The sequence below is a fragment of the Olea europaea genome, chromosome 12, assembly GCF_002742605.1.
Source record: "Olea europaea var. sylvestris chromosome 12, O_europaea_v1, whole genome shotgun sequence".
NCBI classification, from domain to species: Eukaryota; Viridiplantae; Streptophyta; class Magnoliopsida; order Lamiales; family Oleaceae; genus Olea; species Olea europaea.
In genome coordinates, this window is record NC_036248.1 from 14,795,733 (window position 1) to 14,807,503 (window position 11,771).

General features: G+C 34.3%; 2 protein-coding genes and 1 pseudogene across 2 annotated transcripts; all 3 read left to right on the plus strand.

Annotated features, from left to right (window-relative positions):
- Positions 1-1,094: 1,094 nt before the first annotated feature.
- LOC111406988 lies at positions 1,095-5,529 on the plus strand (annotated as a pseudogene).
- Positions 5,530-6,594: 1,065 nt separating this feature from the next.
- Positions 6,595-9,021, plus strand: LOC111405811 (wound-induced basic protein-like). Its single transcript, XM_023034867.1, has 2 exons — positions 6,595-6,789; positions 8,721-9,021. Exons 1-2 carry the CDS (start codon positions 6,719-6,721, stop codon positions 8,791-8,793), a joined length of 144 nt encoding a protein of 47 aa, XP_022890635.1. The 5' UTR covers positions 6,595-6,718; the 3' UTR covers positions 8,794-9,021.
- A 761-nt stretch (positions 9,022-9,782) lies between these two features.
- Positions 9,783-11,569, plus strand: LOC111405812. The gene is made up of 2 exons (XM_023034868.1): positions 9,783-10,836; positions 10,934-11,569. Exons 1-2 carry the CDS (start codon positions 10,705-10,707, stop codon positions 11,417-11,419), a joined length of 618 nt encoding a protein of 205 aa, XP_022890636.1. The 5' UTR covers positions 9,783-10,704; the 3' UTR covers positions 11,420-11,569.
- The last annotated feature ends 202 nt before the right edge of the window (positions 11,570-11,771 follow it).

Below are 11,771 nucleotides of genomic sequence, written 5' to 3' on the forward strand. Positions count from 1 at the left end.
ATTGATATTTCAATAGTTGTGCTTTTCAAGAGTACCTACACGATACATATCAATTTAATGATTATGGATAAATTTCTACTAAACAAGCTCATAGAATTAGAACATGCAAATTCATAAATAATAATAAATTCTAATAAAGTATGACACCAACATAATTATATGAAAAAAGGGACGTGTATGATGTATCCCCATATAAGTATACCTACAAGGTAGGCAGTGGACTACAAACTTCATGACAAAATCATTGGGAACATTAGGCAACTTGCATCCAATCCACATACACGTTAGTCACAAATCCATAACCGAAACCCAGGACGTCAAAATCAAAATTTTTTTTTATCCTTTTAATCTTTTGACAATTTTCTCTAATCACTATAACATTCCAAGTCATTAACTGATTGTCTAAAGCCAATCCCGTCTAGAAAAATGAAACGGAAAACTTCGATGACAATGGCGAAACTTTTGAGGAAGAGAAAAGCTAGAAAAATACAGTTCCTCCACCATTTTTTCTTACAAGAAATGATTTTTTTTTTGTCTCATGTGGTAAAAGATTTATGAATAGAAAGAAGAATAAATTTTGCTAACTCATTTGTCTATAACTTCGTGCTGATAATGTGTTATAAAAGTGAAGAAAAGAGAAGAGAGCAGAGAGAAGTCAATAGACTTGTGTGTCATTTATTATGAATCAAAGTCCTGTATTTATAGGGTAGAATCAGGGATACAATAACAATTATTTCTAGAGCTGCAGGGATATAATTGTCATTCACCTTTAAACCCTAATAAACTTTCATTTTACAACAAACTAAGCCCCCGTTTGTTTTTCATTATTTGCTCATTAAAATGAAAAATATAATCGTTATCCATCACATCAAGTCACTATTTTTTACTTTTTATCTCTTGTGTAGAGCTCGTAACGACTATATTGTTTATTCTCATTTTTACATTAATATATACCAAGCGGGACCTAAATGTTTTCTCAAACAAAAAAAACTATGTCCCTAATTGATTCCACTAAAAAAAGGTATCTAATTAAAAGTCATCACTTAATTTTAATCACATATTTTATGCAATTTACAATTTTTAACAACACGAGTTTTATTAATTTTTATCAAAATTTATTAAAAATATAATTTTTATTTAAGCTTAAATGATTTATTGGAGCATTGAAGAGTTGAAGCCAATTCCATATTCCCATACAGATTTTCTCAAGTCTCGTTGCATAGTTTCATTCCCCGATAAAGTTCTGGAACCTGATTAGAGAAAATCAAGAAAATGGAGAGCAGCGACGTGGAAGCAGGGTTTGCAAAGCTACAGGGTGAGGACTTCGAGTATTACATGCAGGCATACTCCATAATCTTGGGTCGTACTTCCAAGAAATCTTCTGTCGACCTTGATCTCTCCTCCTTGGGCGGCGGAATGAATATCAGCCGCCAACATGCCCGCATTTTCTACGACTTCCAACGGCGATGCTTTGCCCTAGAGGTGCTGGGGAAAAATGGCTGTTATATTCAGGGCGGTCTCCACCTCCCTGGCGGCCTTCCCGTCAAACTTGATTCTCAGGACCTCATCCAAATTGGCGCCAAGGAATTTTATTTTCTGTTGCCCGTTCAAAGCATTTTGGGTGGGCCCATCGGACCCAGACATCATGCCAATGATTATAAAATTAGTAATCAGTGTAATCACGGTGCTCAGAAACAGCAGCATTTGGGGTTGCCGCCTCCCCCGGGGTCGAGAGGCGTAGGGTTGGGGAAGGGGAGAGCAAGGGAGTATTATGACGAGGAGGAGAGCAATGGAGATGATGGTTCTGCATCAGGTAAAAGGATGAGAGAGGATGAGGTTGATGGTCCTAGTGGTTCCGATGCATCAGGTTCTGGTGGAAAGGCTTCAATTTCGGGACCACTGGGTGCGTAATTCTTATCTGATTTATTGAATTAACGATATACTGTAATTTGATTTCAGTTAATTGTATTGGCTAAGAATTGTGTGCATATCTCTTTCATTCAGTGTGTTCTTGTGGATTGGTAATGACAAGTAACAGATACAGATTGTTGTTTATGTGCTATCTGCTCCAAGATTAGTAGTTCAATCATAAATGGCCTCACTTCTGTAGTTACACACCGAGAACAGTGAACGAAAACATCATCAAATTACGTTCAGATTTCTGCTTATCTCGTTTCCTAGGTTTTGAATCATTTTCGGTACATCAATTGGTGGTTCTTGGTTGGTTCTGGTAACTATTTGAGCTTTCTTAGGACTTTGCATAAATGGCAAATTAGTTTATGGCTTGACATTGGTAGGTGATGAAGTCCACATATTCAACATTTGTGTGTGTTTGTGTAATCAGTGGCCACTGTGCTCTCTGATCTATGTTATTTTAACGTGTTATTTCCCTCCACGTGCCCTTTTATTGAGTGAAAATTGTGGCGATTAGGGAAACCCTGTGAAACACTCCTAAGTAACTGAATTTAAGTTAATGGAATGAGGCTCCAATTTGACCACGATCTTACACTTTTACTTGTACGTTCCCAGATTCATTATTAATGATTGCCTAGAGTCATGATGTATAGTTTATTGGATAACATAAGTAAATGGATGGGCAGAGGAATGATCTGTAGCTTTTGAGTTTAATGGGATTTAAGTATCCCATTTGAATGCTGTTGACGTGATTAGGTCCAGGTATCTTGCAGATAAAGAGATTGATGGAAGATCAAAAGTTGATAGGGAAGCTGATAATCAGCGGCTTCTGCAATTAGAGGAGAAGGATGTGGTATCATCAGTGGCCACAGTGCTCTCTGATCTATGAGCTATTAGACAATGGATGCCGATGGAAAAACGTCATTCTGAGGTAAGTTAGAACTCTCTCTCTCTCTCTCTCTCTCCCCCCACTCACAAAAATGTAGAATAGAAAAGAACAGGTTAATTCAGTGTACTGAAACTAAATTACTCCCTAACCGCAAAACACCAATCCATGGGCCGAAAAATGAGAAGCAAGAGCTTCCTCTTACTAAAATCTCTATCATTCCACCCCTTTTAAAATCTGAATTGGCTGTTCACCAAAAAATACTGAAATGTGTTACCCATTAAACTGTATATCTCCCATCATTTAAGGCACAAGGAAAGGAAATTAAAAGGAGATGATTGGTAGGGAGTTCAGAGAGATTGCATAGATGATAATGCATAGATGATAATTGTTTGTTGGCGATGCAATAACTAACCTTTTTCTTTGTCTTGGTATACTGTTGGAGTAATCATAGTGTGAAAGTGATAAATGCCTGTTTAGATACTTGAGTACTCATGAGGACAGTAAAGCTGATGTGCAAAAGAGACAAAGATAGTGTTGTGAATTGGAGAATGCTAATCCTTTCCTTTACATTTCGTTTTTATCCCTTTTCAAGGAGGGATTTCATGAGAGGAAATTATATATTCATTCATTTATTTTGTTTCTGGAGGTGGGTGGGAGCTGAGGGCATAGTTTACCATAAGGGGGAGCAGAGGGGCAGAGATGGTGTAAATAAGAAAGGATTGCAATAGACACAAATCAGCTTCAGATAGAATACAGGGGCCTGTATTGGCAGACGTCTGAATTCTCTTGCTTGCTGAGGGCATTGAAATCCTAGGATATTCTATATAATTTGTGAGAGAGTAGATAGCAACAAAGAGTACAGATATTGCGGCTCTATTAATTTTATTCTGAATTTTATGTCTTATTCCTAAAAGTTCAATTTATGAATTGAACAACTTGAATGTATAAACAATGTTCCCTTTAAACTTTATTTGTTTCACGAAAGTCTCACAACCGAGGGCCTTCTTCTTTGCCACTTTTAGAGGACTTGCCTGGAATATCTATATCTTTGATATGTTAATAACTTCGATATCTATTTTTGATTTTACATAAGCTGTGAACTCGCTTTGTCCTTGTGTTGTTTGTTGTTTTTAATTTTCATCGTGGTTATTTACTTTGTATTTGTATTGTGTATACCTTCACAAACCATACAAATCTCATTACAGAAATGAGGGCATTTCTAAAGATAGCTTTACCAACTTGAATATATAACCTACTATTCCATTTATGTTATTTCACTGCACCAGGATTTCTCTCGATATTGACTGAACACTTCTTTTGTGCCACTTTCAAGATGTTCCTTCAATGTTTTACGACTTTGAGCTGCTACTAATGAGTTGCATTCCTATTCTGATTGTTCGTTCAAATTAGAATACCTTTTGGAACTCAAAAGGTAATTATATCATTGGACATATTCACCTTTTCTTAAATTTTTTGGGCTGGAAAGTAGCAGCCATTTTCAGTAGCTTTTCTGCTTTGAGCCAGCAAATGTCCATCCGTATTCCCAACCACTCTCAGCTATCCAATGCATTATGTTTAACGAAAGGTCAAAGAATACACGGATGGAATTTCTCAAAGTCTAGTTGATGACCAGTCTTTTTATTTATTTCTAGTTGAACCTTATTTCATTTTGGTAGACTTTATTTTGTTGTGGATTTTTATTGGGCTTATATTGGCCCAAGCCCAGTCTAGTTAGGGTTTTGGTTTACTATTTAAACTTATTTTTCCATGTAATTTCGTTAGTTGATGAATGAATAATTATATTGGTGGCTTGTGACGAAATTCCCTCTCTTCCCCGTTCTTCTTCTTCTCTCTTCCTATTTTCTTCTTCTATTGTGTAATCTTCTTCTTCCCCCATTCTTTCCTTCAATTCCCTCCTTCCCATAGATCCGTTCTCACATTCAATTAATTGCTTGAGTTGGTGCTGCATCACTAGTTAATATAAGTTAGGATAAATTTACGCTAACATATTTCTGCTGTGGTACCTTGTTTAGCATTTCTGCTCCTGGGACTTATTAGTACTATTCTACAGTTTTGCTGTAAATTAATGGTTTATGGTAAACACCCTGTCATCATGTTTGCCATTTTAAATTCGGACATTTTATCAATTCTTTCCTCCCTCTGAAATGAATAGAATTAAGCATTTATAAAATCATACTAACACTTCAATTATAAATTTAAGCTCACTTGTCTTACATATTTTGAGTATTCTGGTGACATGCTTCTATTTTTCATCAATGACATTCATGATGCTAGTTTCATCATTTGTAACTGCTAAATGTGTCGATGACAGTGATTTCATCCATGAATTTTGCCTTGAGAACGTTAGCATTCCTTAATGACTATGTTCGCTTGTACAGTTACATGAACCATACGGCAATATCTGGCATCATAGTCGTGTGAGGAGGTATTCACGTCAGAGGAGTATCCTGGACCAGAAGCCAATGGAAAACCATGGTATGGTTGCTGATGTTGTTGAGGAAACACCCAGAGCATTTTATATCAGCACAAGGTCCAAGGGACGGGTTATGATGAAGTTTGTTCATCTAGTGTCACTACTCTCAGGAGATTCATAACTCTTCCTTCAACACTAGGATTTTTCTTTCTTTCTTTTTTTACATTAAAAATGATGAATTGTTGAGATCATGGTTATCAGTGCCATTGATACTCCAAGGTGGTAGTGAACAAAAAAAAAAAATCCTGATTTGAATTCAAATACATACATGTATCTAGCATTTACTTCAAGGTGCCCTTTTTTCTCAATAGTTTATCCTCATTCTTCAGTTCAACGTTCATGGCTACTAGTTACTTCCGGAGGAAATACTATCTGCTACAGCCAAGAAAGTATGGAAGTTTCCGTAATTTAGTCTAATTTTTATTAGTCAAGGACTCAAGGTACAAGTCACATGCATAATTAGGAATAGCATTATTTTATTCTGTGCAAACTATCGATCATAGGTACAAGAACCTCAGTCTATGAATGAAGTGAGACTTTAATCATAAGGTAATCCTAGCGAGGGATTTTTCATACCATCAATACCATCGCGATATGAATTATTGAAGAATCGAAAACGATTTAGTATAGTAAATCTTATCTTGAGTTTTGGATTGGGTTTATTACTCGTGCTGATTTGAGATATTAGTGAGTAAAAAATTCACCCAGGATCAAAATTTGATTTTTAAGACACGGAAGATTATATTGTGATCAAAATATTTGACGAATTGATACTTAGCCCTTGTTTGAGTCTTATTTTGAAGGAAAAATACATTTTGGAATAATGTATTAATGGAAAATGTTTGGTTAAAAAATAAAAAACAAAAAAGTTTTGAATTTGCATGTAATATTATTTTATTGAAAAATGTGCGATTGAAATAATATTAAAATACTGTTGAAAAAATACAAAAACAAAAATATATATTGTCCCGTTTTGGTACCCATTTTTTTTCAAAATGCATTTTTATCTCTTTTCTTTTCAACGACACATTTTTTATTAAAATAACATTACACGTAAATAAATTTTTATTTTTTATTTTTCAACCATATATTTTTCATCAGTTTACTATTTAAAAATACCTTTTTACATAAAAAGTCTCCCAAACACTCTATATGTATATATATATATAAAAAGAATAGGGTTCAAACAAGGATTTAGTATTTAATTCCCCTTTATTTTTGGGGAGACGGAAATTGGGCTTGGGCTTGGGCTTGGGCTTGGGCTTGAATTCCATTGTCGGCCCGATACACCCATATAAACTCGACCGTCCACGGTTCAGCACGTGAAAGTTGTAGAAGCTGCTGATAGATAAGAAATAGGATTAGGGTTAAGAGCTAGGGGTTTGATTGAAGATCTCTCGGTATAAATTTAATAGTTGAAAATGATTTACGACGTGAATTCTCCACTATTCCGATCCTTCCTCAGCCAGAAGGGTGGCTCGTCTGATAAAAGGTTTTTACTGTTTTCTATCGTAGTTGAATTTTTTTTTTTTTTAATTTTTACTTCGTTTCTTGTTTTTTAATAATTTTATTTCTATTTATGGGTGTCTATTTGGAGATTATATGCCATACTACTTGTGTGGATTTTTTGTGAGTTGTCTGAGGTATATACAGGCACCTGGTATATTTTTGTTGGTAGGCACCAGAAAGATTTTTTTAATTTCTGCCCTTTTTGTGTTATACGTTGGTGTATCAGCGCAGGAAAATTAGTTTGCCCAGAATGAAAATTATGGTTTATTTTGTGCTAAGGTAACTGCATAATGTTGATGCGTGATTTAGTTTTCTTCTTAGCTAGAATATCTTCTAATCACATACAATGGGTTAATCTAGTTCATAAAAGGAAGTACATTTATTAGCTCTCTAGAGAGAGTTTGTTGAGTTAATTTTCACGGCTTAAGTTCAAATCAAAGCTTCACCGCAGCTCCAACTCAGAAATGAGCCCAGCTGATTTTAACTGCAACTCAACCAAATTAAGAGGAAAATAGAATATGGGGTGGGAGAAATTAGAAAATAAAAAGAACAAGATAAGGATAACTGTTGAATCTCTTAACAAATTCTTACTGAAATGTCAGATGAAAACTGAAATGCAACCCGCCCGATTTCTGTATCTATGTGATTCTACAAAATCGTGTTTTTAACTCCAGCAATAAACCAAAAGGTTCAACTAAGATCGAAAGGTTGGAATTCAATTGGTTGCAATATTTTTTGGGAAAGATAACCTTTATTAGGATTTTTTTCATGTCATTTATTTTTGAAGTGTTTGAACAAGTTACGAAAGGGCCTTAAGTTTGGCCCTAATCTTTCAATTATTGTTCCAATCGTGAAATGTCTATCAAAATGATTAACAACGTGTTGAAAATATGTTTTCTTTCACTAGGTTCATGTATATGGATTTATATTTTTACTGATTTTGCTTGTAAGCTTTAAGCAACTCCACAATGTGTGGTTTCTGTATTTGGGTGTTAAGAGGAGTTGCATGTCCCATTTTGTAGCTGTGAGATATGGTGATTTAGTTGCAAAATATGATCTTTTCATTAAATTCTTGATATGACTCCTAAGATTTTTGTTTGGCTTTGTAAAGTAATGTATTCTCGGGAAGGAAAAATTGGCAGTTTTCTACTAGATTCAGTGATATGACTCACATCCCATTGTTCGAAACTTATTTTGTCAATTAATTTCCTTATTCTGCATGTGGCTAATGAGTGAATTTAGGGTGCGTTTGATTATAAGCATGAAATTTGTATGGAAAAAAATAAATTTTAGGTAATTCAATTGTCTAGAACTTATTTGCATGAAAATTGTCAATTAAGTTCCCGTTTGAACCCCATTATTTGTAAATTATAATGAGATGAATAGTGTTTTTTTGAAAAATGAGTGGTTGAAAAGTTGTTGATTTACGTGTACTTGTCCATTTCTTATTAGTGGGTAGACAAGAGAGAGTGAATTTCCTGGAAAATGAAATTTTACTTCCCCTAAAAAAAATATATATATATATCTTCATTGATTTTGAGGAAAATATGGTCAAATGACCAAAAGTAGGAAAATGTTTTCCATGGGAAAAAATGACAATCAAACAGCACAGAAGTAGGAGTTTGAGGAAAAAACACGTTTTCTATGGAAAATATTGACGATCAAATGCACCTTATAGAATATGAAATTTTTTACAGAATATGAAAACAGATCTTAAAATGTGTGGTTTATGCCTACCTTTTTCCTGTTTCTTGACTCCCCTTTGAATAGTTGAGAGCACTCATATTTTCTCATGAGATATAGTGCCTTCCTTTGTCCTATAAAGTTATTTGAGAAGGAAAAAAGGTTTCTTGATGCAACTTAACACCGTAAGTGTTTTCCTGACATGCTTTTTTTATTTGCTTGTGAATCCAGGAAAACTGAAGAGCAGAAACCAAGGGAACAGAAGCCTAAAGCAAATGAAAATAAACCTGTTATGACGGAATGATGGCTACATGATGTGAGCTTTAATTTGGGTGTGATTTCTAGAATGCATTCAATAATGTCTCTAGGATACTACTACTAGAATTTTCGTGTCAATGCTGTGGCTGGAACCTTGAATTTGTCGAATTTATTGGGTTACAAGCATTTCTTGCAAACTGTTTGAATTCAAATATCAGGAATGAGCTGATGTATTAGCCTTCAAATATATGTTATTGTTTGTTCTTATTGATTATAGAAATTAGAAACATTAAAGTTCATTTCACTTCAAACTGCATTAATCGAATTTGCCAATGGTAGGTAAAATGCGAAAAAAGATCTGACTTTACCGAAAGGTGGGTGGGGGGGAAGTTATAATTTCATTTTTTATTTAATTTTTTAATCATTCTGTTGGGAAATACAAAATTATCATTTTGCCCTTTGAAATTTGGTCAAAATATGGTCAAATTGATTTTTTGTGAGTTGACTAAATGCCAAATGAGCGGACACCATTTGTCCTCAAGTTGCAATCGAGATAAAAGTTTTGGGATTATGGCTGTAAAAATAATATGTTTGAATATAGTCTGCAATAATTTGAAATGTTTGGAATCCTCTACATTGTCATGACAACGGTTTTTATTCATTCATGCATTTGCAAGTTAGATGCTTTCAATTTGAAGTGAATAGATTGATGAATGTTGTTCTAGTTGTACTAGTGTTCTAAACATCAAGTTGTTGCAATTCTCTTGTATGACAGTGATGGAGTTGATTCATTGGGTTCTTGATTTTTTTGGGTTTGGTATGATTATCTAGACATGAACAAGGTGCAACCAAGTGGAGTTGTCTTGCAAAATTTTAAATTTTGTCACTCATATTGATTTGACTCGATTTGTTTGAACTTTCTTAAGAGCTTGAATATTGAGTGGAACTCAGAATGCGAGACTGTAGAGGCTTCATTAATTTAATCAATTAAATATTTTGTTATTTATAAACTTCTTACTTCTAATGTGCGAGTAATTAGTCAAATTTGTCTCTATTGCCAATGTAACCAGCTTTAATTACACATGGGAACAAGAGATGCTAATGTATAAGCTAATTAGAATAACAAAAAACATGAATTCAAGTGGCAGAAATAAGACAAACCAACAATTTGTTTAATGCTAAGTACTCGGTATGTGAGCAGATAATGTTCACAGAACACATTATTTATTGAAAATCACATGGCCCATTTGCAGGAACAAATTCCTCAAATTTATTTTCTTGGTAACTCGCCATTAAAATACAAGTTTTAGTTGCTCAAAACAAGTTTTATTTAGAAGACAATAATATGAAAAATTGTGAATACGTGCTCCAAATGCCCTTAAGTTTCAATTTTTTCGAAAGGAAAACTAAAATTCTTCAACAATTTACTCATGTTCAAATTTATTCGAGCGTTCATCTAACAATTTTCTTTTGAAGTGAAAATTTTGCAGCTTTTCGAGAGCCATGAGACCCTTGTTTGAATGGCTCTAAATAGGGCTTCTCGTATTGTATTTTCTGCACCAATTTTCAATCTTGGACTCTCTTTTCACTTACAAAATTCCCTTCAACATTCTGCATCAAAGTTTATTAGAAAATAAAAATATATAGAATTCGATGTTTCCAAAGAAAACGCTATTTCTTTCATGTAATCGTTAGTTAGCCTGTCAATTACATGCATAATTGTTATTCCCTTTATTCACGCCGCATTCATTTCCACAATCACACATTTTTCTCCCTTAACAAAATTTTCTTCTATTTTTCTTGATTAGATGACCAAACGAGAATTGAAAATGCTTGTTCCAACGATCAATTTATATCTGTCTTTGTTTTATTTGCTTTTTTCTCACCCTCTACACTTCTCATACTTGCTTCTCGCCATACCTTTTATAGCTCATATTCGTTCGACCAAGTCATCTCGATGCAAGGCTTGTTATCTACTATTCCGTGTAATAAAATTGTCGAAAGATTATGGTTTAATTTAGATGATGAAAATGAAGAGATTCGCTGTTTGGACGATCTTCAAATTGCGTTTGACTCCTCCATGATCGAGGTAAAAGCAATCCAATCTTTGCAAGTATCAGAATCTGGTGTTAACTGTTCAACCCTTGAGGATTCTAGTAACTGCAAATGTAAAGATTTTTCCGCAGGTAAATTACAAGAAAATTCATTTCATGCAGCTAAATTCAATTGAAATGGGAGAAAAGAGAGTAGAAAAACAAGATGTTGTGACAAGTGGATCCGAGGCAGCACCTACTGAAAATGAAAAAGAGTGTGGCATTGCAGAGTATAATGAATACACTTCAAAAGTATTCAGTTACAGTGGCTCTGTGAAGAAGGCAAAAGAGTGGAAGAGAACATTGGCTTGTAAGTTATTTGAAGAAAGACACCATGTCGATGGTGGTGATGGGATGGATTCATTGTGGGAGACATATGAAGTGGAGGTCGAGTCGATATGCAAAACAAAGACGAAGAAGAAGAAGAAAAGTAAAATTGAATCCTACAATTGGCAGTATGGGAAAATGAACATGAGTATGGCAAGACATAATCTGGTTAGGATTTCAAAGGCCATTAAAGGAATTGGATGGTTGCACTATGTGAGCAAGAAGGTGCATAATAATGGAGATAGATACTAGCCAGGCTGCTTCTTGAATTTGGTACAAATCTGTACTTCTACTGCTATGATCAAACGATTTGGAAACTAAAACTACATTATTTGTAAATTGCTCTTTGGTTTGTAATCAAAATGACAATTATAGTTGCTTCTTTATTTATTGATATAGGAAGAATTCGAATGGATAAATTTTAAACAGCCTTGATAAGTGATAAACCCAGAATTTAACAAAATAAAGCCAAAGTCGAAAAGTGAAACCAAGAAATGAAAAAAAAACATGAGAGATCGATGATGCACTTTGATCTAAATTAGGTCTACTATGCGGAGCTCTTCTAAACCCAAAACGTGTTTTAGAAACTCATATTATCAATTGT

Bases quoted from the DNA above. Each gene is read 5' to 3' on its own strand.
- LOC111405811 (XM_023034867.1), top strand. From the start codon at position 6,719: ATGATTTACGACGTGAATTCTCCACTATTCCGATCCTTCCTCAGCCAG. The intron at 6,790-8,720 runs GTTTTTACTGTT...TTGTGAATCCAG, and splicing joins GGTGGCTCGTCTGATAAAAG to GAAAACTGAAGAGCAGAAAC.
- LOC111405812 (XM_023034868.1), top strand. From the start codon at position 10,705: ATGCAAGGCTTGTTATCTACTATTCCGTGTAATAAAATTGTCGAAAGA. The intron at 10,837-10,933 runs GTAAAAGCAATC...ATTTTTCCGCAG, and splicing joins TTGACTCCTCCATGATCGAG to GTAAATTACAAGAAAATTCA.